General features: G+C 35.5%; 2 protein-coding genes across 2 annotated transcripts in view; one reads left to right on the plus strand and one right to left on the minus strand.

Moving 5' to 3' along the window:
• The window catches only part of LOC123665765 (probable E3 ubiquitin-protein ligase HERC2), a 58,021-nt gene extending 36,014 nt beyond the window's left edge, over nucleotides 1–22,007 (plus strand). The window contains exons 65-89 of the mRNA XM_045600029.1: nucleotides 210–345; nucleotides 691–843; nucleotides 1,176–1,343; nucleotides 3,760–3,857; nucleotides 3,963–4,119; nucleotides 4,342–4,523; nucleotides 5,392–5,681; nucleotides 7,712–7,932; nucleotides 8,684–8,778; nucleotides 8,856–8,962; nucleotides 9,421–9,598; nucleotides 9,875–9,998; nucleotides 10,228–10,357; nucleotides 10,540–10,646; nucleotides 10,926–11,053; nucleotides 11,509–11,658; nucleotides 12,090–12,212; nucleotides 12,976–13,186; nucleotides 13,874–14,068; nucleotides 15,742–15,914; nucleotides 16,316–16,446; nucleotides 16,991–17,154; nucleotides 19,248–19,402; nucleotides 20,346–20,458; nucleotides 21,082–22,007. Of these exons, the coding sequence (XP_045455985.1) occupies nucleotides 210–345; nucleotides 691–843; nucleotides 1,176–1,343; nucleotides 3,760–3,857; nucleotides 3,963–4,119; nucleotides 4,342–4,523; nucleotides 5,392–5,681; nucleotides 7,712–7,932; nucleotides 8,684–8,778; nucleotides 8,856–8,962; nucleotides 9,421–9,598; nucleotides 9,875–9,998; nucleotides 10,228–10,357; nucleotides 10,540–10,646; nucleotides 10,926–11,053; nucleotides 11,509–11,658; nucleotides 12,090–12,212; nucleotides 12,976–13,186; nucleotides 13,874–14,068; nucleotides 15,742–15,914; nucleotides 16,316–16,446; nucleotides 16,991–17,154; nucleotides 19,248–19,402; nucleotides 20,346–20,458; nucleotides 21,082–21,241 (3,849 nt within the window). The 3' untranslated portion in view covers nucleotides 21,242–22,007. The remainder of the gene's footprint in view (nucleotides 1–209; nucleotides 346–690; nucleotides 844–1,175; nucleotides 1,344–3,759; nucleotides 3,858–3,962; nucleotides 4,120–4,341; nucleotides 4,524–5,391; nucleotides 5,682–7,711; nucleotides 7,933–8,683; nucleotides 8,779–8,855; nucleotides 8,963–9,420; nucleotides 9,599–9,874; nucleotides 9,999–10,227; nucleotides 10,358–10,539; nucleotides 10,647–10,925; nucleotides 11,054–11,508; nucleotides 11,659–12,089; nucleotides 12,213–12,975; nucleotides 13,187–13,873; nucleotides 14,069–15,741; nucleotides 15,915–16,315; nucleotides 16,447–16,990; nucleotides 17,155–19,247; nucleotides 19,403–20,345; nucleotides 20,459–21,081) is intronic.
• Nucleotides 22,008–23,462: 1,455 nt separating this feature from the next.
• On the minus strand, nucleotides 23,463–24,193 carry LOC123665898 (ATP synthase membrane subunit K, mitochondrial-like). Its single transcript, XM_045600132.1, has 3 exons — nucleotides 24,079–24,193; nucleotides 23,872–23,959; nucleotides 23,463–23,645 (listed from the first exon to the last, which is right to left on the minus strand). Exons 2-3 carry the CDS (start codon nucleotides 23,956–23,958, stop codon nucleotides 23,571–23,573), a joined length of 162 nt encoding a protein of 53 aa, XP_045456088.1. The 5' UTR covers nucleotide 23,959; nucleotides 24,079–24,193; the 3' UTR covers nucleotides 23,463–23,570.
• Between the last annotated feature and the right edge of the window lie 2,207 nt (nucleotides 24,194–26,400).

Consider the following 26,400-nt stretch of genomic DNA (forward strand, 5'->3'; position numbering starts at 1 on the left):
TAAAATTGTATGAAGTAAACATTTCTGAATATCATATCAAAAATTGACCGCTCCAGCGGGATTCGATATAGCTTAATTGGCTAGAGCGCTGACACGGTCAGTCGGAGACGCGGGTTCGAACTAAAATAAAAAAGTCCTTTTTTGTATTCAAATTTCATTATTTTATATCAAATGTTAATTTTATTTTAAAAAATTTGTGTAATCGTTAGTTGGCATTGGACGATTTCACATCTCAACTGGGCGAGTCCGACGCGAGAGCACTTGTGGATCTTCTGAAGCTGGCCGCGGCGGGACGTGTACCCGATGCTAATAATGCGGTCAAAGTTATCACTGACGTATTAATGGGTGAGCAATATACAAATAAAATAATAATTCCGTTTTGCTTAGAATAAAATTATAGTAAAAAAACGGAGTCTTGATTATTAATCAATAAGTAAACAGCATTATCATCTGTTTTTTTTTATTTAGAATAAAAATTATCAGTTGGAGTTTTTGTTTGTGTCTTTATCATAACCGTGCATCTTTTGCCATTTCAATAAAACTTGTTTATGTTTAAGTTCAAGCTAGGTAGGATAATGTTTGAACACGTGACTTATTCAAATTTCCTTGAGAGAAGGAAAGAAACTCAAAACAGGTAACAAACGATATCATGGATACAGCTCATATAAAGAATTTTTGGTATGTTCCCAGCTCTTTGCGCCAGTAAGCCGGCAGTGGCGGATATGGTGGTAGAAGTGTGCGTGTGCGAGCTGGAGGAGGCGGCGGCGGGCGGCTCGCGCGCGCCGCCGCACCCCGTCACCGTCGACAGCCCGCACCCCTACGCCGACGACACCGATATATCTGGTACGTAACTATATGAATGTCAGAAAGAACTTTTATAAGGGTAGATACTCATTGCTATTTCTTTCGTGGTTAAAGAATAGTTCGCAATGAAATATAGGTTTTTTTTATAGCTTTCTCTGTGAAAAAAAATAATACATTAACTTCATAATAAAAAGCAAGATAATTTTGTTGCATAGGTTTCTCTTTAGAAAATATTATCACAGCTACTTATCCTGTCGATGTTAAAAAATATTGAAATATCGAATTTTCAAATATCTAATATTCAATAATTATTTGTTTCTATGAATAAATAATTATATACAAGATATAATTCAAGGGTCATAATTTCACAGGCGTCGTAAAGATCCCAGGCGCTTCATCTCTGCGAGTGTCATTCGAGCAAAGCTGTTCCACTGAAAGAAGGAATGATCCGCTAACGATATCGGACAGCGCGGGAAGAGTGCTTGCTACGAGATCTGGTAGAGAGCCAGCGGACTGGGCGCAAGAGATTGTCGTTAATGGTATGTTCGATAAGCCTTTGCCATTTTTTCGTTCACAACTGTTTGTTCGTACGTTTTTTCCTTAGATTAACATTCAACACCAACTTCGTTTGTAGTAAAAAAAAAACTATAGGAAAACAATATTAAAGTTATTGTTTTGGTCTAAGATACGAACCTGAGTCGATCTTCACCGAGCTGATAATACAATGAAACATACTTTATAATAAATTTAGTATATTAGATAATATATTAAAAATGGGTTGCCTAAAAAAATCCTGGACCGACTATTTTTAATTACTTGTTAAAAAAAAATCTGACTTGATCGTATGAAACATATAGAATATGCAGCCATTGGGTTGCCTATTATTTTATTGGGTTGCCAGGTTTGTAGAAGATAACTGGCATCGACAGACCTGTTTATAACTAAAGGCCCGCAACGTTATCGACTACAACCAGTGAAATTACCGGAAGGTTGACGTACAGCAGGGGGAGGTAGATTACTACTTAACACATTTCTTGTCAGGACATGGACAGTTTAACGAGTACTTGTATAGTATGGGGATTCGAAGCGATCCATACTGTCAGTACTGTCCGGGACACGTAGATTCCGCCGGACGCACCATTGATTGTCAGCGCTGGTCTGAAATACAGCTACATAATCAAAATAAGAAGGAAGTGCCCGATAGGTAGGCATTCCATGGATGATGGCGACGAGGGACAATTGGCTAAAAATGTCGGGAGTATGTGAGAGTGGTCCTGCAGGAGAAAAAAGAGGATTTAAAAGTCGTATATTTTAATCTGTATATCACGTGACCTAAAAAAAAACACGACCCGCCATGGTATGACGTCATACGGGTAAAAATAAAATTCTGTCAGTGCTGTAAACAGACTACATACTTATCTATCAACTTTAACTTCAAGGAGTAATAGTTGTGCTCTTTCGTTAGTGCATTTCATTTGTAGCTATTTATTTATTAAAATGTGAAAAGGTTTTGTAAAAACAGATAGTACGAATCTGCCAAAAATTGATTCAATTTGATTCAAAAGTTGCAAAGTTTTTTGCACGTAACCCAGACTTCTGTTCTATCGAATTTCGGAATGTTAAAACATCTTTGTAAGTATTACTTGTTATATTATTGTTTTTTTATGTAAGTGCCATGAATACCTAATTTAAAAAATAATGTTAGAAAGTATTAGGTTACGTTTTTTTTTCCTCATGTTACTGCCAAATTAAGAATTAATAGTTTTTTTTAATGCTAATATTTGTACAGCTAGACACTACACACTAACGATATGCTATTGTAATTCATTATTTTACACAAAAACACCAAATATTTGTAGCTGTTAATGTTGAACGACAAAGAGTATATGTATAAGGTATTGAACTTTTGACGTATTGAACGAGTTCGGTCTTACATACGTTATACACGACTTTTGTTATTAACCATATTATATCACCAAAATGGCTGATAGCGTTTTTGCAAAAATAAAAAAGGTTTAAAATGTAATTTAATTTTATGGCATGAAAGCGTGTTAATTTTGCCGAAATATATATTTTTTGTGGCTTTTTATTGGACAATCAACATTTTCAAGTACTTTTTCAAATACAGTGGATTACCGTTCCATAAACAAATATTCCAATAAACGCCTCGGCCGTTGTAAGCGAATTTTATAAGTGTAACACATATTTGAGCGCTTATCAGGTGTCAGCTGTGTGCTCGTAATGTGGCAGCATAGTGAAAACATGCAGCTGTGGGGTTTGTAAGTAAATATTTCGCATGGAGTAAAACTTAATTCAACGTGGATTCCCGGGAATTTATTGTTGCGTTTTTGCCGAATCGAATGAAAGGTAACATTGACAATTTGACATTGACAGTTGTTTTTTTAAAATTCCCGCCACGTTTTGCGAAAGGCAACTCTGACCCAACCATATTTTGTGGGCGAAGTGGCCGCAATGTAGTCGTGAACAGTGACGTCATCTATGACGTCTAGTGATCGCTCGCGACGACCACGGGCCATAGGTTGAACGATGAAAAGGGCGTTGCGATCGTTGCGTTTCTTTAGTGGAACGCACCCGATCTATACTTGTCATACTGTCAAGACAGATTAAAAATTTCTTATTATCTTGATGTTGCAATTTTCAATTATTATTATTTTTTTAATTTATTATAAAGTATGTTTCATTCTATTATCAGATCGGTGAAGATCGAGTTAGGTTCGGATCTTCTACTATTTGTAAAATAAAACTCTTCCTACTAGCTCATAGGAAAGAAGCAGTAAAAATTATGATTATTCAAATTTACGCTGTTGTAGGAAATCGCTGAAACATTACCGTACGGTGTTATTGAAGAAATAATAAAGTTATCTATTTCATTTTAATAAGCTAATATGCGATGATAATATTATTTATTTGAGTTTATATCTACTTTTATTTCAGGCGATGAGTTACGTTGGAGATTCACAAGTGATAGCTCCGTAAATGGATGGGGATGGCGGTTTACAGTTCATCCTATTCTTCCATCACATACCATAATTGTAAGTCAAATAAATTTTATTAAAATGTTTTAAAAAATTAGCTATATTTTAAATATTTATTGTATATTATTAATATACTAATAAATTATAATTTAATTTATGCAGGAAAGTGGTACAGACAGATATGTTTTGTCACGTCCATCTGTGGAGCTCGCATGGAGATTGCTGGATGGACCCTTACTAAGAGCCATATCAAATGATCACCAGCTGGCACCTCGGTTAGCACAGGCTTTGGCTATTTGTGCTCAAATGCCTACACTGTGTGAGTAACATTGATTTGTTAAACTTTTGATTTGCTTACCAGAGGTAATATTTTGATACCATTTTTCTTGACTTTATTATCATTTTACTTACTATATCTCTATCGAGCAAAATTACATGTAAAGTGTTAAAAACCAGCTAGTCAGTAAATCAGTTGTGATGACCTAACCATCTGATACGAATATGCGAATGTATAATATATAAAATATGCATGTGTATGTAGCGTGGCGGGGGCGCGTGTGGTGTGTGCGTCGATTGCGCGGCGTGGTGTGCGGCGCAGCGGGCGAGGGCGTGGCTCCGCCCGCCGCGCTGCAGGCGCTGCCGCAGCTGCTGCTGGCGCAGTACGAGCACGAGGAGCCCGCGCTGCGCATCGGCACGCACCTGCTGCACACGCACTACCTCAAGGTACTGCTACACTAGACACGACTACATGTATGTGGTGCGAGGGCGTGGCGCCGCTATCGGTCGGATTATCCCGTCATCTGTCGCCTTTATAAGTTCCAGGGTGGTAGTGGAACTGTGTTATGCCTTAGTCGCCTCTTACGGAAAGAGAGAAGCGGCTATATTCATTACTGCCGCAACCACACAGCAGCTAAAAGCTCTAATAAAAAATAATTATTTAAGAAAACAAAAACCCAACTGTGATATAAAACCACTAAAAAGGGAAAAACAAGTGTTCGAGCGACATCTAGTGAGCAGTAGCGCTTCGAATGCTATTAAGTTACCGGTCATCGGCGAATGAGAGGGCGACGGGCGGGGAGACCTCGTCTAACTTCATATGATTCGTTTTCTTTGTTTAAAAATTTAAATTGTAACGTTCATCATTAATTATTATTTGGTCAGACAATACACGAAATTCTTATGCTACGAGTTGTCTTTTATTTCAAACTAAAAGTAAACGTTAAATAGTTTTAATATCGATTGATCTTGAAATCACATACAACATGAGCAATCTGAATACGAAAAACAAGCTTTACAATTAAGTGTGTATTCAGTGAACCGTTTATTATGCTCTATTTGTTGCTTTCATAAACTAATAATATAATAAATAATACCAACTAACTATAATATAATTATATACTTCGAATTATTGCAGGCGGGAACAAGTTATAACCCAAATAAATTCAATTGATAGGATTTACTTAGATTTTGTTGATGTTGCCTTGATAGTAGTGGTGTTTTGTAGAAGGTTTATTCCCACGTGCAAGTTATATGGCTGTAACCAACTATATTATAAACGGTCTGGTTAGTTAATTTCCGTCCTATATTATAGGAGCTAGCGTGGTTAGCATGCAGTCTCCGCATCGACTCCCGCGTTTGCAACGGCCCGGACGCGGCGCGCTGGGCGTGGTTCAAGCGCTACTGCTTGTGCATGCGCACTGCGGACGCGTTGATCCGCCGCACGCCCCTCCCTGCGCCCTTCCTTGGGATCGTCCGCAAGCGACTCGTGGACCTGGGCGTGTACAATACGGATGAAGGCACCTCTGAGGCACAGAACCCTTGGGAAGATAACACCAAGTTTACGAGACAGCATGATGAGCAACTATTGCATTGGGTTAATAAGTGAGTATGTCATTTCGAGGCACTATACAATGAAGTGTTGTTATGAGATTTAACTTTATTCCTTAAAGTCATCAGTCAAAAACTTAAAACTATTATCAACATAATAAGAATAAACTATAATAACTGTTTGCCAAAACAGCGTTGTTGTAAAGGTGATCTGTCCAAAGATAGTCGGAATTATGGCGATTCTAAAAATTGTCTTGTACTTCGATGAACATAATTATGTGATTTAATTGAACATACACACACATATGATAGAGCTCAATTATAATAACACGTGGTTCAATAAGTCCCGAGACTAAGTACTAAAAAAAGGTCTTTTTTATAAAATTAATTTTTATTCATCAACATAGTCTCCTCCAAGAGCGATACAGTCCCTCCAACGCTTTTCTAACTTTTCTATCCCATGTGTGTAGAACATGTATTTGTCTTTGGCTTCAAAATAAGCCTCCGTTGCTGCGATAACTTCACTATTTGAGTCAAATTTCTTACCCTGAAGCATTTTTTTGAGGTCTGCAAACAGCCAGTAATCGCTGGGGGCCAAGTCTGGCGAATAAGGGGGATGAGGAAGCAATTCGAAGCCCAATTCGTTAATTTTGGCCATCGTTCTCACGGACTTGTGACAAGGCGCGTTGTCCTGGTGAAACACCACTTTCTTTTTGTTCATGTGAGGCCGTTTATCCGCAATTTCGTACTTCAATCGCTCCAATAAGCACATGTAATAGTCACTATTTATATTTTGCCCCTTTTCAAGGTAGTCGATGAAAAGTATTCCATGCGCATCCCAAAATATAGACGCCATAACCTTACCGGCCGATTTCTGAGTCTTTGGACGCTTCGGGCGGCTTTCACCAGCCGCTCTCCACTCCGCTGCCTGCCGATTGGATTCCGGAGTGAAATGGTATATCCAGGTTTCATCCATTGTTACATACCGACGTAAAAAATCCTTTTTATTATGATTCATCAGCGCCAAACAGCGCTCTGAATCATTGATACGTTGTTCCTTTTGATTAGTTGTAAGCAAACGCGGCACCCACTTAGAAAAAAGCTTTTTCATGGCCAAATTTTTATGTAAAATAGTGAAAACACTACCAGCTGAAATCGTCACTATCTCGGCTATCTCTCGCACTTTTACCTTCCGATTTTCCAATACGATTTTGAGGACTTGGTTAATATTTTGTTGAGTCACTGCTTCATTTGGACGACCTGAGCGTTCCCCGTCATTGGTGTCCATGCGACCGCGTTTGAAGTCGGCATACCACCGACAAATGGTTGCTTTAGAGGGAGCTGATTCTGCATAACATTTTATAAGCCATTGCTGTGCTTCAACGGTATTTTTTCCCATTAAAAAACAATGTTTTATCAACACGCGAAACTCGTTTTTTTCCATTGTATCGAAATTACAACCGTAGCGTCACTTAAATGTTTCAAAATCAATAATTTTATTGTTCCATTTTTAAAAATTTGACACATATTCTTGTATTGATAGCCAGTACTTTTTAAAAATCAAAAGAGTTTTTAATATATGCGCCATTTCCAGGTTAGTCTCGGGACTTATTGAACGATCTAGTATATGTATCAACAATGTAAAAAATATCAGCTGTGATCCAATGTCTCATTAAATGAACATCGTTGCACATGTGATTCGTCCAAAGACAGATGGAATGTTGGTGATCTTTAATATTTAATTCAATGAGCACGTAGTTACACACGGGTAGAGGTTCCTGGCTCCGGATAAAGCCGGCCATAGTTAGTAAGTTAGGCTTTTTGATTGAGTCCCGCCAAATTAAATGGTGTCCGGCTTTTGTTACACATTTTAATTTTTATCAGTCGTTTCGCAATTAAAGTTTAATATCCATTGTAAAAAAAAATTGTCGTATGCTATAATAATACAAACAATAAGACACAAATTACTTAATAATTTAGGGTGTCCGGTTTTTTAAACAAAATGTCTGGCTAAACTGGCCAGTCGGTTCGGCTACAAGTTTTGACGACCTGGCAACCCTACCCACGGGTGTTTCGGTGCGCAGGCGGCCGGACGAGTGGTCGGGCTGGTGGGTGAGCGGGCCGCGCGGCTGCGCCGTGTACGGCTGGGGACACAACCACCGCGGCCAGCTGGGCGGCGTGGACGGCGGCAAGGTGCGCGCGCCGGAGCCCTGCCACGCGCTCGCCGCGCTCAGCCCCGTGCAGCTGGTGGGCGGCGAGCAGACGCTCTTCGCGGTCACTCCTGACGGAAAGGTGTATGCCACCGGTATGCTTACCAGTTGATACCATCTTTGATCATTCTTTTATACTAGCCGACAGGCTTCCTGCTATAAAGTTTTTTTTTTTTTAATTATGCCGATGTATTTTAAGCTTAATATATTCTATTCTTACAAGATTATAAAAAAATATAATATATATTCTATTCTAACATAGCATAAGAAACTTATTGGTTTTTAATTTTATGGTGTAAAGAAAAAACAAAACGTAGATAAAATTAAAACACAACTAGTTGACTTCGCCTCGACAAGTGTATTTGTATTTTGAAGTTATTTCACAATTAAGTATAGTATATCAGCGTAAAGAAAGTAGTGACACAACGCGTACGCTTGGCTTGGCCACGCCCCTTGACCAATTAAATCGTAGTAAATAAGAACGCCCTGTTTAAATAGACCAGCGTTAACCAGTATAAAGCCCTTCAGTCAGGCGTTCATGAGGCGTGGCTAAGCTTAGTGACAGCGATGTATCACTATTTCGTTACGCGGAAAAAATGTAATATCAAAATATTCTGCATTTGGTGGAATATCATGACACTATCACAATTAAATTTAAAAAAATACAAGAATTATACTACATTGCGTTTTATTTACTACTTACTCATATTTATTATCAGTTGAAATCTTTGTCATCTACAGTTTTTCTCGCAGACTTTTGACAAATTTAACTTAAAATAGTACTTTCCGAGCAAGAAATATTTTGTAAAAATCAAAAGCTAAATCGTAAAAACATTGTCACCTTAGGTTATGGTGCCGGTGGCCGGTTAGGTATTGGCGGAATTGATTCCGTCTCACAGCCGACGTTATTATCGTCCATTCAACACATATTTATTACTAAGGTAAGATCGATAAAGTTTAGTTGAATTTATTAGGTACATTAAAATTTTGCGACAATAATTTAATGAATTATTTGTAGGTTGCTTGCAACTCTGGCGGCAAGCACTGTTTAGCTTTGTCAGCTGATGGTGAGGTTTATAGCTGGGGTGAAGGAGAGGACGGAAAGCTTGGTCATGGCAATAGAGTGTGAGTTCAAAAAGCATTATTGATTTCATAATTTTTCTTAAAATAAAAATGTAACGATTGTCATGATACGGTGTTTATAATAACAATCAAGTACGAGAGGTTTATTTTTTATTTATTTATATAAAGTAGTTATAGCACATTGAGAACTATGACTTCTGAATGAGTTCTTTAAATAATTAAAATAATACAAAGTACAAATTCTAGGAAAAATGAAATGTGTTAACCTTTTGATATGTTTACGTTTTCATCAAAAAAAAAAAAAATTATGAAATATTAATTATAATTAATTAATATTAATTTATGGTACAGCAATGATTTTCAAAAATAGATGTAATAACAAATGAAAGCACCTAATAGTATACATTCTGAGTACAATAGGAAATGCTATAATAAATTAGTCTGTTCAAATTACCTGAATAATTTAAACGAGCCGGGTTTAATTGCAACGTGCTGTTTAGGAGCTACGATCGTCCCAAGCTCATCACGGCGCTATCAGGTCTCGAAGTGGTGGCGATAGCTTGCGGTGGCGCGCACTCGGCCTGCCTCACGGCGCGCGGCCGCATCTACACGTGGGGCAAGGGGCGGTACGGGCGGCTGGGCCACGGCGACTCGGAGGACCAACTCGTTCCGAAACTGGTAAAAAAAATATTTTTTATTGTTGTTACCAACTTTATATTTTTTGCATATTGTTTTATTGCAAATAAATTAATTTCACAACGTAATAATTTAAAAAGTAAATATTGTCGAAAAGTTATGGTGTAGATTTTTTTTAATATTAATAGTAGCAGATGAGTAGCAGTAACTTGACAGATCGATATCGCTATGATATGCACAGTAGTAGTGTGTAACATTACGCGATATTTCAATGATTTATTAAATGATAAAATAACAGATATATAATGTTCTGTGTAGGTGGAGGCATTATCATCATACAGAGTGATAGATGTGGCTTGCGGTTCAGGCGACGCTCAGACCCTCTGTATCACGGACGATGACAATGTTTGGTCTTGGGGCGACGGCGATTATGGAAAATTGGGTACAAAACATAAATAACATTTCAACTCATATTTATATTGTATTTTTATGCTCCTTTACATAATATTATAATAATTATCCGTCATTATCATTATTTATGTTATAAAGTATAAAAAAAAAAAATTTTTATATTCCGTAAAAAATAAAAAGTAATGATATTTTTTGAATAACATAGTTTAAACATAAACGAGTTGTTATATGATTGTTGATATGGATATTATGTTTTATAGGGCGTGGAGGTTCCGAAGGGTGTAAATTGCCGATGAGAATTGACTACCTGAAAGGTCTACGAGTTATAAAAGTGGAATGCGGCTCTCAGTTTTCAGTTGCATTGTGTCAATGCGGCAGTGTTTACACTTGGTAAGACTATAATTGATATTAAATAAATTAAACTTAAAATTCTTCAAAATTAAATTATGTAATATATAATAATTATGTAAAATAAAATAAAAAATAAAATAAAAATAAAAAATAACTAGGACACACGTTTTAACTTCTTTAATATTACTTATTATATAATTTTGTGTAACGTATTTTTGCAGGGGTAAAGGTGATTACCATAGATTAGGTCACGGTAGCTACGATCACGTTCGTCGCCCGATGCTTGTCACTGGTATGCAGGGGAAGATGATAGTTTCGATAGCAACAGGTAGGTAATATATTAAGTAGTAATGTTAATTATCGTTCATAATAATCTGTACTAAATTATTAGTATAATTAAGCTATAAATAAGGATATACAGATTTTAAAAATTACTTTTAAATAAGAAAGCCTGATTATGAAAATTTAAGGCTATAAATTCGTAATCTGTGCGAGCTATGACACATAAAAACAGATTAGTAAATGGTAAATCGCGCGGTTGTAATAAAAAAAAAAGATTGATGATTAAAAGTTAATTTGTTGTCTATTAATGTTACGGTATTTTTAGGTAGTCTACATTGTGTGGCTTGTACTGATACCGGTGAAGTTTACACTTGGGGTGACAACGATGAAGGGCAGCTAGGTGACGGAACTACATTAGCAGCGCAGAGACCTAGGCTGCTTCTAGCTTTGCAGGTAAGAAAAATATTTGTAAATCAAAATTAAGATATAGTTCTATTTTTTTTTTGTATGTTCCTTAAGGCCCTCGGAAGGATTTAAAAGAAAAAAAAATTTAAAAAATAAAATTTTTACTATTAACTTGACAGAACGAATTTTGTCCGGGCAGCTAGTATGGAATAAATTTGTCATAACTGAAATAAATAACATCGTAATTTTATATATGATTTCCATAAATTTGATTTTTTTAATAATAATATATATAATTTTATAATTAATTAATTAATTAATATATATATAATTTTCTTTCTGATATTCTTTCAAAATAAACTTTTTTCCTTGTAATGTGATCGTTTATTGATTTAAAAAGTAAAAAAAGACAAATTTTATCACTCCAAAAGTAACACCGTCCGTCGTCTAAAACAGCCTTTTACCTAAGCACGGCACAATATCAATATTATGTTCTTGTGTAGGGCAAGCGAGTGACGCGCGTGGCGTGCGGCAGCGCTCACACGGTGGCGCTGTGCGTGGAAGCGCCGCGTGCGCCACGCGCCCCGCCCGCACCGCCGCTCGAGTGCCACCTGCTGCGCGACCTGCCGCTGCAGATGCTCTGTAACCGACTGGTGAGTCGCCCTACCCCACCCCACCCCACCCTACCTGCACGCACACGGTGGCGCAACGCCTAATTGTTTGATTAGTTTGTGTAGTTTTCTGGACACTTAACAATATTTGGTTACTTATATATTATTATAAGAATTGTATTGTAGCTTTATTATATTCATTAAAAATTGTATTATGTAAGTGTATAAAAAACATACATTTATGTAAATAAAGCATATAAATATGTCTAATATCTATATGTCTACGGTGGTTAACCTTTCGATTCTAGAGGGAATATATTATATTTTATATTTGGTACCATTGTATATTTTTTCATTATTAGTGGTAAAATGTAGGTTATGTATGTTATATCATTTTTGTAGCAGTGTAATTTACAAATATAATTTTTGTCGATCTTAATTGAATAGTTAAGTTAAATGTTATGTTGTTTCAGGTACTTTTACACCAATTTTCGGAACTGGTGTGTCCAAACTTGCCGTTGATTGCCTTAGACGAACCTTTGGATCAACTGAGGAGCTTACTCTTCTACAGTGTAAAGGAAGCTGCTTTTAGAAAAGTAAGTTGGTGTAAAATTATAACAATTATTGTATAAAGTTGCTAATGTAATACATGTAAAAATATGATCTGATAATCTCCATACAAATTCTTAATTATTCTCTTTAATATTTTTGAGCACACAATTGTTTACCAGCAGTGATTTCATTTTCGTTGCATTATAATTAAGCTGGCAAACAATGTGTTATTATAACGTCTTTTAAACTGTTTATTTTTGTATTGATGAACTAGCAATAAAACTGTAATTAATGATAATATATTTAACAACGTTTCAACTTAAAAATAAACTACTTACAAAATTCACCAGGTAGTCAAAAATCTTGTTCGCAAGATCTCGCCTTACACAGAGCATATACCAATTACAAAATTTTACAAGGTTAACATAGGAATTAATCTTAATATATAAATTACGCGTCATGTTGTTTGTCCGCGATGGATTTCTAAGCTACTCAACCGATTTTAATTAAATTTGCACACCGTGTGCAGTTTAATCCAACTTGAAAGATAGGCTATATAGAAGTAGTAGAATAGAGATATTTCGGTATATATATAATTATTATATTTAAGAAAAAAAAAAAAATAAGGCTGTGCGAAGTTCGCTAGTTCGGCTAGTATACATATATATATGACTGGTCACTGTACTAGAAAAACTGTATTACAGATCGCCGGTCTCTTTCCATTCGGACTGGATGGAAATTAGTACAAAAATGAGTATATAAAAAGTACTTACACTAGGTATAATACGTTCGTGTACGGTCGTGCAGGTGATAATGGCGACGATGGTGCGCGAGCGGCAGCACGGGCCGGTGGTGGAGCTGTCGCGCGTGGGCGCGCGGCGCGCGCGGCGCGGCGGCAGCGGGCTGGCGGGCGCGGCGGGCATGCGCTCCGTGTTCGGCCAGATGGTGGCGCGCCTGCCCGCGCTCTCGCAGGACGCGCTCGCGCTGCCGCACCGCGTCTGGAAGGTCAAGTTCGTGGGTGAGTGCGCGCCGCACGCTGCACGCTACCCGCTACACGCCACACGCTACACGCCACACGCTACACGCCACACGCTACACGCCACACGCTACACGCTACACGCCACACGCTACACCCTACACGCTACACACTACACGCGCTACTGCCCCGTACAAAACTTATTGTAATAAAACAAATTCTATTGATTCCACTATGCTGCTTTTGTAATTTTTTTAAAGCACTGATTAAATTTAATTAATATATTTTATGTGTATGTATGTATAATATGTGCTCGGTTGTCATTGAAACATATTAAAAAATGTGTATTACGTTGTAACCGTACCAAAAAAAGTGTACGCGTGAAAAAAAAATATTATAAAAATGTGTTTGTATGTTTTCAAATAATATTTCATTAAACGAAAGAAGATCATTGTTTAATTGAAAAAATAAATATGAAAAGCAAATTAACTTCTAAAATAATCCAACAATTTTCTCAATAAAAATTAAAAATATAAGATATTGTTAACAAAAATACAATATAGCATTAGCTTTAAGCTAGAAATGGTTATTTCTAAATAACTTAGTGGGTGCAACACCAGCAATCGTTCTTACGATAACACTACGTAACTAATCTGCGTACTTCATCGATAAAGTGTCATCCGACCTGTATAAAGCTTAAATATTATATATCCTTGTGAATTTACACAGGTGAAAGCGTAGATGACTGCGGCGGTGGTTATAGCGAGAGTATCGCGGAGATGTGTGAAGAATTACAAAACGGTTCCTTGCCGTTACTTATGGCGACGCCCAACGGTCGCGGCGACGCTGGAGCCTCAAGAGACGCTTTCCTTCTCAATCCCGTAGCGAATACTCCGCTACACCTTAATTGCTTCCGATTTTTAGGTAAATTTGTCTAACTTAGCTTTAACCTCATTACCTAATCCTAGCAGACACAGACACACCAACACCTGTGTCTATTACACCGACGACAGGGACGACGCAATTGGTCGCTTTGTGGCGAGGGCAGTGGAGACCACGGACAAGGAAATACTCGAGCACAGTCTCAAGATGGCGATTCATCACAGAGACGCAGCCGTCACTGAGAGTGTGCTCGATATGTTGAAAACTTTTGGCGTGTGAAGAAATTAGTTTCAGTAAAGAAATAGGGTGTACATAAACATATAAAGTTAGTGTTAAATTAAATAGTATTAATTACATATTACAAAACGTGTGCAAAATAATTTTACATGTGTACCAAATTAATTAGGATAAATTATATAATATTGACTACAAAAAAAAAAAAAAAAAAAAAAAAAAAATCTTACTAACAGTAACCTAGGCTAAGTGTATATTGTAAGTAGGCCAGCAGGCCATAAGTGTATATATAAGGTAACTAGGACATAAGTGTACATATACGGTAACTAGTATATAAGTGTAAATATAAACTTAGATAATAAAACTGACAGTAGGAATACAAAAAATATATAATATATAGTAATTAATATATATAGAAGTAAATTTAGTATAACTTTAAATTTTTGGTCGGTGGACTCACGTAGGATTAGAGATACTAAGTCTAGTTTAATTAGTCCTCTAAGTTGCATGTGTAAGTACCAAGTTATAGAAACTAACAAACTAATATTGGAATAATAAAAGCACGGGCATTATGAGCCCGTGGATATATATTGTTATATAAAAAAAAAAAAAAAATCCTAGCAGACACGGAGGCAGAGGAAAATTGTATCAAATCGCAATCTCTCTGCCTCCATCCAATTTTCTACTCTAACTAGCCTCTTCCCGAGGCCTATAACTAATCAATCATCGTAATTATTACAAAAGCGACATTAAAATACCAAACTATGTACCAAATTTATTAAAAAAAAAAAATCCTAGCAGACGTGGGAGAAGACACAATTGTATCGCCAAGTCTCCACCCCCCTCGCAGCTGCAGGGACTTATGAAACTTACGACTTACTAATTGTCTCATTCTACTTAATTACTTTGACTTAATCATATCTTTCTTATTCAAAAGCTAGCCACAGCGTATTATTTCGACTTCTCATCTCAAATTGTCTCATTCCAATTTGTCCATTTCGAATTTAAATAAAAAATTCATTGGAACAACGTTATTCAAGAAAAAAATCCTAGCAGGCTAGTTAGTCAAAAAAACTGTATTAGTGATTTTACTAACTATAGATTTCAACTATTTTTAATGCTTATTGTTTTTTCATATCTCATAACTATAATATGAGTAATCTAAGTATATATATATATTTATTTATAAATGAATCAGCGCTAAAAAAAAACCTAGCCCCTTTTAAATTTTATTTGGTTTAAATAAACCAGTTACTTTGATAATCTCGTTCTGCATGATATCTTTCGTGAGCTCGTATACACGTCCTTAAAAGGAAAATTATTATTAACTGACGAATACGAGTAAAGAACTGCGTATTGGAAACAATTCTTTTCCTCGTAGAATGTTATTTATTGCAAATTATAGCCGAACTTACTTTATATATTTTATAATATTATTATTTATAAGATTTTGACAATACTAATAAAAATTTCATTCGCAGGCGTATTAATGGGAATCGCAATAAGAACGGGCTCGCCCCTCTCCTTATCTCTGGCGGAGGGAGTATGGAGACAGTTAGCTGGACAGCCGCTTAGACCTCAGGACTTAGCAGAGGTCGATAAGGACTTTCTACCCGCACTGCTTTGTATACGAGATATGACCCCGCATAATAAGGTACGTACTACATAACGTGCCACATAATTTACCTAAGCTCGACTTCTGTGACATTTATTTATGTGCTATGAAGTCAAATATTGGCTTCATGTTCATGTTGTTGTGAAATCCGTGTCAATCTTACAATTATTAGGAAATTTCTGTTCCTTGGCTCGTCATAAATAAATCTATGAAACCAACATCGGAAATTATGTAATAGCTATAATAAAATCACAGTTACCGTTTCGTGATTTCTTACGCCTTATAGAATTTAAATATTTTTTTTATTTGATAGAACAGCACTTAAATTATTACTGTTTGAAAATATCTTGTTCAATATTTCTTAGGTTTTTAAAATATGTTTTTAATAAACTATTTATTGTATTATTTAAGTGAAATTGAAAATGAGTAAATATTTTTAGGAACTTCAAAATCTCGAACTGCCGTTTTCGATTCCATCAGCGGCTGGACACGAAGTGCCGCTGTCGACTCGACACAAACGCGTTACGCCTGATAATAAAGACGAATATGTGCAATTAGCGCTTCATTACAGGTCAGTTAAATTATAACTTACTAAGATTTTAATTTTTACTCATCAAATCATTTTATGTTATGGTTTGTTTCAAGTTTTAACTTATAAATTTAATAATTAATAATATTTTACGTAGATATTAATACTGCTGCCTATATATTCTCTATACTAGAGAAGGCATAAATATATTTTGGTGAAATGATAAGGGAAGTGTGTAAGAGCTAAAGAAAGGAAAAGGAGGTTGCTATTACACTGATTTCCTGTGACTTTGATTAAAAGGTTAATTTTATTGAGAGCACAGCAGAAAATCTTGTTCAAAATTTAGAGCCAGCTACTGAACGTCTGGGGAAGTGCATCAACCTGCTCTCAAGCAGTGCTGTGTTCCTTTCGAGTATAAGATCACTATAACTGCTGGGCGGTAATGCGCTTGCAACGCAAGGAGCACGTAGCAAGCTTCCATAGGTTACGGGTGTCCGCTCACCACCGTGGCAAACATGCCTACTAGTATATAAACACGCCAGCCAGCCCCGTGCGATCAGTATCCGTACACGAGCCGTGCCCGCAGGCTGCACGAGTTCGACGAGCAGGTGCGCGCGGTGCGCGACGGGCTGTCGCGCGTGGTGCCCGCGCCGCTGCTGGCGCTGTTCCACGCCGCCGAGCTCGAGACGCTGGTGTGCGGCTCGCCCGACATCCCCGTGCACGCGCTCCGGGCCTCCGCCACTTACAAAGGTACTACACTTACACTCTTCGCTGCGTGTTTCATTTACAATCACTTAAACATACTCAGTACTGTGTGGCTACGGTACTAAAGAATATAGCCACCCCCTCTCTTCCAATGGGTGTCGTAAGAGGCGACTAAGGGATAACACAGTTCCGCTACCACCTTGGAACTTAAAAAGCCGACCGGTGGCGGGATAAACATCCAACTGCTGGCTTTGAAATACACAGGCCGAAGACGGGCAGCAGCGTCTTCGGTGCGATAAAGCCAGGCCTGCGGTCACCCACCCGCCTGCCCATCGTGGTGACTATGGGCAAAACACATGAGTTCACGTTATTTTTGGCGTAAACTTGTGGAGGTCTATGTCCAGCAGTGGACTGTATAGGCTGTAATGATGATGATGATAAAATATACTCAGTTAAACTTGCGTTGTTGATTGCGCACTATTGCCGACATTTTCATATACTCGTACTATTTTAATAAAGGTTGCCTGGATGAGATCGCTATAAACGATAAGGCCGCCGTTGCATTACATTGTTTTTGTATCTAATCGTTCTAAAATGTATTTCTTTTTTGTGTGTGCAATAATGTTTATTAAATAAGTTAGTTGTAATAGCAATAATTATACTAAATTATTTAATTTAAGAGAAAAACGAAACTACTTGATGAATGAGATAGTTTAAATTCGGTAACAAAGATCGAGGGTTTTTAAACTTAATGTTTTATCCTATAAAATAATGGTGCTTTTATTAAACAAGTGCTCGAGTTCTAACCACATAATCGATCACGATCCGTGTGAAAAAAAAATACTAGTCCATTTTTAAGTTTGACCTTTTTAATATACGAGCTACTTTTATAGACTCGTTTCGCATGATACCTTTCGTGAGTGCGTAAGCGTAATCTATATAATTAAAAATGAATGTTACTAAGCGCATAACTCGTGAATGGCTCGACCAGTTCGGCTAGTTAATTTTTTGTGTGTTCCGTCCCACGAAAGATTTTAATACTAAAAAAAATAAAAATGAAATACTATTAACTTTTGACAGAACAAAGTCTGTACGAGCAGCTAGTTTACAATAAAAACATTTTATAAGAAAAAGAATTCGTTTCCATTTGCGGTTCTTTAGTTGTATTCGGCAGTTAGTTCACTTTATCGATATTTTTAGGACTAAGAAAAATAGAATTGGACGGTTATGTTATTACGTTGCCAGAGTAGCTCATATATTAAGACAAAGTAAAGTTTTAAAAAGGGTAAGGTTTTTTTTTATCAAGGGAAACGTGATCTATAACACCTACAAAACTCCCCATTCGAAGCAACGCAGTTAGGATACGTGAGTAGTTTTTTCTAAGTTTTCAGATAATTGATATCACAGTTGTTTTTATTTTAAATGAGAAAAAAACCAACACGTAATATTGTTGTACCCCCTACAAAAAGTTTTGTGCTATAACTTAGGAGTTAAACGTACAAGAGTTGGGAAATGCAGCAATCGTGTATAATCAGTCTCTATTTAATTAAAGACATTCCGATACACGCTTTTTGAATATCAATTTATCATTATCATAATATTATTATTGCAACTGCTAAGCTTAAGATATTTTTTAAAAACCTATGTCCAGATTGTTAAAGTATCACGCTTATTTACACTTTTTAATATATTATTGAGTTCGAATAAAAGGTTATGTAATTTATTTTAGTATCAATTATAATATTTACTTGTAAACAGGATGGGCATCATGTTTTATAAGGCAGTTTACGCTTCAGCCTGTAATATCCCACAATTGGGCATAGGCCTCTTTCCTCGTGTAGGAGAAGGATCAGAGCTTAATCCACCACGCTGCTCCAATGCGGGTTGGCGGATATATATATCCCTACTATGAGTAACGATCGCTATCAGGCAATTAATTATAAGGCAGTTTAGGGTATAGCCAATTTAATGACGGTTAAGGCAAATTTATTCATAAACAAGTATTTTATTTTAACTTCCTCAAAATTCCAAATTTATAAAAATCCCTACACGCACACACCTAATACCCTATATTTTTATGTCAAAGTATTTTAACATTATTAAATGAATATGAATTTAACCAATTAATGACAATGTAGGCGTGGAGCCGAGCGCGCCGCTCGTGCAGTGGTTCTGGGAGGTGATGGAGGAGCTGTCGGGCAGCGAGCGCGCGCTGTTCCTGCGCTTCGTGTGGGGCCGCACGCGCCTGCCGCGCGCGCCGCAGGACCCGCGCCAGAGGGACTTTGTGCTGCAGGTGGGCTTTGAACCCACTTTTTGACACATAGACTTTGAACTGTATGTCGACCACACGCACGTGCCTTTTTTATTTCTTTACTAGCGACCCGCCCCGGCTTCGCACGGGTGCAATGCTGATACTAAATATACTACAGAATGTCTTTATTTATAGTATGCAGCTAGCTTATTGCATGGTTATTAACATACTAACAACATTCAAATATGCGTCGTTAGATTACACGTTGTTACAGAATGCGTTGAAGAAATAAAGGTTCACTGCTCGTTCCCCGTAGGTGATAGCGTGATATTTTGTAGCCTATATGTTGACTTCTTAATAATATTCTTACTACATACTTCTTAATACATACATACAGACAAACAGACAAAAATTCTAAAAACTATATTTTTGGCTTCGGTATCGATTGTAGATCACACTCCAAGTATTCTTTTAAAAAAATATTCAATGTACAGTTTTGACTTTCCTACCATTTTATTATATGTATAGATAAACGTTTATTTTCATTATATGTACCAGTACAAAGCCAAAGCGTAATTTATGTATAACTTGCTGTGCCAGCGACTTCGTCCGCGTGGTATTTAAAAAAAAAAATGTTCAGTTCGTAGAGTTACAAAAGAAATAAATTTCTAAAATAAAAGTAGCCTAAGTTACGCCTTATTACATCAGCTATCTACCAGTGAAAGTCCAGTCACAATCGATTCAGTCGTTTCAGAGATTAGCCGGAAAGACAGACAGACAAAAATTGTAAAAAATGTTATTTTGGAATATGTACCGTGTATAAATCCATATGCATTTAGTAAAAAGCGGTTATTTTCATATTACAAGAAAACACTCCAAATTTATTTATTTGTTTAGATGAAAAGGTTTTGCAAATGTATATTTTGCTACATAAAATTAATAAAAGGAAAATTTTTACTTTAATAAATTGTTTGTGTTTTAACAGGTGCTCGACAAGTACCAACCACCAGACCACTTCTTGCCAGAAAGCTATACTTGTTTCTTCCTACTGAAAATGCCAAGATATTCGTGTAAGGCTGTCCTAAGGGAGAAACTAAGGTACGAAAATTAAAATCATTAGGTATAATACCTTCAATTGTAGTCAGGCATGATGTGACTTAGTTATTATAAATTTGTATTAATTTAAACATTTTTGTTAAAAAATTCGCATTATTATGACTAGCATAAAGTTAATTAAAAAACTAATTGTAAAGTTAATTAATGGACTCCACATGTAAAACATACCTTATCAATAACAAAATACGGTATTAAAAAGTTTCTTAAATAAAAACAACAAAACGTATGTACTATATATATATTATATATATATATATATATATATATATATATATATATATATATTATTATCATTTTTATATTATATAAATATATATATAATATAAAAATGAGTCGCTGAATGTGTTGCTAAGCGCAAAGCTCGAGAACGGTTGGACCGATTTCGCTAATTCTTTTTTTAAAATATTCCTTGAAGTACGAGGATGGTTCTTACGGAGAGAAAAAAGTCTAAAAAAAAAAAGAAAAAGTCTAAAAACAACACTTTTCTATACTCCCATATAAAAGATTTGTGATAATACTTAAAAGTCACTGTTAGGCGATACGAAGTTCGCCGGGTCAGCTAGTATATATATATATATATATATATATGTAACTTCCGCTCCCAGGTACGCGATCCACTTCTGCAAGAGCATCGACACGGACGAGTACGCACGCGTGGCGCTTAGTGCAGCGGAGCGCGTGTCCTCCGAGGAGTCGGACTCGGAGGACGCGCCAGCGCCGCCGCCCGCGCCCTACTCACTGCCGCGCGCGCCCACCTGGCTCTGAACACACTCCAGTACACCACCACTGGCGCCAACCCTACGATTTTAAAATATACACGCACGCATATTCATAGATCACAAATTGAGAAAAAAAAATAGATTACATGACTGTAATTATTAGTCTAACGACGAAAATAATTGTGGGTGTTTACAGGCTGTTGTCTAAAAAACGTTTTAATAGAATTCAGAGATATTAATATGATGAATAAGTCTAATCTTAAAACAATAGGGTTGATAAACACAAAACTTGTGGCGTAAGGTATCAAGACACTATTAAGAGCCGAATCTACTGTGACATAAGATGTTAAATAGTTTGGAAGGATTTAGTAAACACGAAATCAAGACAAGATATGGGCCTGCGGGTCGATGCAAAAACATCAAGCAAATTCGTTTGTCAACAAGTACAAATAAACGAAACGGAAATTTTATATATATATTTGATGAGTCACATTATGATTTTTTCACCGTCTCATAAGTTTTGATTTGTTGATAAACAAATTTGTTAATATAACTTATGTATAAATTATTACAACTTCTTTAAATACTTCTAAAACTAAAATACACAAAAATAATAAATATACAATTACTTTTTGAAAAAAAAAAACCAGTGATAGCAGAAGAAATGTAAATATAGGTACATTATAGTGTGACGCATAGACGGCAGTCTGAAATATTTTGTTGGCTTCACTATAATTATTAACTGGAATATATTTGATTCAATTCATTTTTAGAAATCGTCAAATTACATAAATAAAATACAAATACTTAGGTAACTAGTATCACATACTTTGTGCACTTTAGTATTCTAAAATAATTAACGTGCAGAATTGCTTATGCTTTAAGCTTACATCAGGTTTGTTTAAAAAATAGCACAAATGTTATACTGAAAACCATTCCATGGCATTAAAATTATTATATAATAAAAATACTCACTACGGCATTGATATTTTCAATAGTGATATTTTTTTTTAAATAATGTCATACCATAATTATCATTTTATACAAATGTTATGTTAACCACATTACTGGCATTACATAAACATTACGTTTTCTTATGTCGCTTAAATAAAATAAGCTGTGACGTCTCATAACAGTAAATCATGAGGATATGACCAGTGTATCAGTCATCAGTGTATGTAAGTCGATCGAGTAAATGCGCTTTTCTTATATAAGCATTCCATCCATAACATAGAAGAATATGATGCTTGAGTTGTGTCACTGAAGTAGACTTGTGATTCTAGTATACGCTTTCATGTAATGTAACAACAATAAAGTAATGCCTGATCTTCCCTTTATTTTAACAGTTGAACAATCTCATCAAGCTTAACATTTTATTCCTAATTGTTTTTAATTATATTATAAATAAATGATGAAATATATTTTAATAAAACTGTTGTTAAATATATAATTTTGTAACTGTACATTTTCTAATCACAATAGTGTTTTCCTTTATCTCTTTTGGGAATTTTTACATGATTACAGTTTTAAATTGACTGTTTAAGTAAGCACATTGAAAATTTAATGATAGTTAATATAAATCGTTTAGATTTATTTCCTTAACTTCTTTAACTAATACATTATTAATTAAGATATTTTATATGTCAGAGCTTTTAATGCTGTGATGAAGGGAAAGTGATTGTTCAAAAGATTTGTAAGAAGAATCAACAAGTTAATTTTAAAAGGTGTATGTATACCTTTTAACAATTGACTAATATTGATAATGAGACTGGCGTTTTGATAGTTAGGAATAAAGAATGGTGCATTATGTAGAGCAAACAATACTAGTCATGGTTAGGAATGGGCCTGATATTATTAATCATATTTATATAATCATAAATAGTATTATCAGCTTGAACAATTGCCTTTCAACAATCCCTAAAAATTTATTTTAAGAATCTATATATTGTCTTTGTATCATTAGAATCTGTTCTGTATATGAAAATACTTTTGGTTCTAGGGCTTACATTTAATAAAATAATCAGCAAGCACAAAAAATCTCTGCATAAAAACTGTAGTAGATTGATGTTACTAAACTTTCATGAATAAAAATTTTAGCATCACCAAATATGAACCAATCAATTTTTGTTAAAGCTGTTACAGTTGATGATCTTTAAATATTGTTTTATGCTACATTATTTTATATATTCATAATTTAATTAAAAGTATTATTTATGATGTATGTGGTTTTATTTCTAAACTTCTCGACCAGGAAATAATAACATTTCTACATTTCACATGATTTATTATTTGCACTAAATAATTAAAACTTGCACTGATGAAACCATAATTACAAGGCTTAACTTAAATTAAGAAGGTATTCCATAGATGAAATTTTACTTCTTGGATTTTGGCTTTAAAGTATAATATAATATAACAGCTCCGAAGAATGCATATGTAGCCTTTGCCGTCTGAAAAACAAAAACATAATTTTAAACACTCATTCATAAACAAAAAAGAGGGGTACTACTTACTGCTTTTAAACATAGGAGGTTTGCGATATTTTTGGTTTCTACATATTCTATTATAACTACATAAAATCAATATGATGAATATGAAATTTCATACAATATTTTATGTAACAAAAAAAATATATTTTAAACTATGAATATCTATTCACGTAAGTTTTGTACTTACGTTTGCTCTGCCTCTGTTAGTAGTACTGTTAAAGTACTTGGAGAGACCCTTGAATTGGGATTCATCAACTGATTCTCCTCCAGCCATTCTATAAATTAAGCAACACAATAATACTTAATAAAGATTAAAATTGAAATTTGATCCTTTAAAAAGTTTAATTTAATACAGTGACATAAAATAACTACTTTTGTAATGTTTAAAATATACCTTCTTGCAAAATTCGGTCCTTATGTAATTACAACCTCTAAAAAATATTCAGTCGCAATCGGCTGATTGTCTGACAGATGTAAAGACGTTTCGTTTCATCTTTTTATGTGTATACATTTTATAAATTTAAGCATTGCGTATGAATTTTTTGACAATCAATTTGAAAATATTTCACGCGTCAATGATTTAACAAATTATTAAAAACAAAAATTGTACATTTTGATATTAAGAAAATTACAAATTCTTTTTCTTCTTTTTACTCTTGAATAACTTGTAATAAACATAATATAATGCTACGCTACCCATAGTTACTTTTGAAACCTAGAAAAAAAAATATTAAGAGTCAATATTAGTAGGTAATTAAAATAATATTATGCCTCGGCCACACATCTTGCAATGATTTCAGTGACGTAGCAAGCTTAACTCGCGCCCGGGGCACAATACCTTTTTAGCACCCACTTCCAAAAAGGAAGAGGTTCTCAATTCGACTGTATTTTTTTTATGTATGTTATATCAGAACTTTTGTCCGTGTCGACCGATTTCGATAAATTTTTTTTTAATCAAAAGGTAGTGTGTGTCAATTGGTCCCATTTAAATTTATTTGAGATCTAACAACTACTTTTCGAGCTATATCTATTAATGCGTTTTTACTTGACGCTTTTTTCGTCGACCTACGTTGTATTATACCGCATAACTTTCTACTGGATGTACCGATTTTGATAATTCTTTTTTTGTTGGAAAGGGGATATCCCTAGTTTAGTACCATGATAAGGAAACCAAAATCTGATGATGGGATCCCAGAGAAATCGAGGGAAACTCCCGAAAATCCGCAATAACTTTTTACTGGGTTTACCGATTTTGATAATTTTTAATTTAATCGAAAGCTGATGTTTGTCATGTGGTCACATATAAATTTTATCGAGATCTGATAACTACTTTTTGAGTAATCTTTGATAACGCGTAGTTGCTTGACTATTTTTTCGTCGATCTACGTTGTATTACTCGTCGATGTAATTGAAGTCGGTTTTTTTTTTCGTTTGCGAGCAAACACAATTATTGTTTTGTGGACCATTTGACCCCTTTTCCTCAATACGTCACTGAATGACTTTATTCCATATAGTTTATGTAAATAGAGAAAGATTACCTTAAAACTACTTAATAAGGCTCTAGAATTTGTACGTGATAAATAATTAAAAAAGATTATAAACTTTTAAATTCAAAACACACTTTGACGATAAATATTGCGGACCACTCAAAGAAAGAATACAACAAATATATTTTTTATTGTGCATTTTATTTACCTATGTGCAGATTATTTTTGACGACCGCTATGGTGTAATAGTGCTTGTGCCATGTCGGCGGTGCCGTAAAACCGACAGTCACGTGTTCGATTCCTACTCGGTGTGGATATTTGTGTTTATACAATTTTATTTCCGGTCTGGTTGGTAGTCTTTGTGGGTCTCCCCACTTGTGTCTCGGAGAGCACGTTTAGACGTCGGTTCCGATTTTATCATGTACACCTGATAGCGATCGTGACTCATAGTAGGGAATATATCCCCCAACCCCCATTGGAGTAGCGTGGTGGATTTTTTTTTATGTCACTAGGGCGGCAAACAAGCGTACGGCTCACCTGATGGTAAGAGATTACCGTAGCTTATAGAAGCCAGCAACACCAGAAGCATCGCAAGCGCGTTGCCGACCCAATCCCCAATCCCCCCGGTCACCTTACTCACCAACAGGAACAGAATACTGCTTGAAAACAGTATTATTTTGCTGTGATCTTCTGTAAGGTCGAGGTACTACCCCAGTCGGGCTGCTCCATATTTTGAGCAGGAAATTCCTGCTGTGCCCTACCTCAGTTAAAGATTAAGCTCTGATCCTTCTCCTACACGGGGAAAGAGGCCTATGCCCAACAGTGGGATATTACAGGCCGAAGCGTAGCATTTTATTCAAGATTACTAACTACAACTTCGAACACATAATTATGTTGCATTAGAGGCCAGTCTTAAATTAGGTCAAACGTCAAGGGAGGAGGGGGAGGGGTCTACAAAGTGTGACATCGTATGAAAACGGGTGGGAAAGGGTCCAAAATTATTGACATCATATTTCAAATACTATACCTATCTAATCTAATTGTTTGTTAAATGGAAATAAAAATAATGTCAAAATGATATTTTAATTTAATAAATGAGAATTTATAGATGTAAAGTTGCGAAATGTGTGACGTCTCACCTATGCGTCTCACTATGTAAATGTGGCCATCTGTGATATGGATGCCGAGGTACAAAAATTGTGAAATTCGTCTGACGTATATAATGGATG

Source organism: Melitaea cinxia, chromosome 2 (assembly GCF_905220565.1).
Source record: "Melitaea cinxia chromosome 2, ilMelCinx1.1, whole genome shotgun sequence".
Classification (NCBI taxonomy): domain Eukaryota; kingdom Metazoa; phylum Arthropoda; class Insecta; order Lepidoptera; family Nymphalidae; genus Melitaea; species Melitaea cinxia.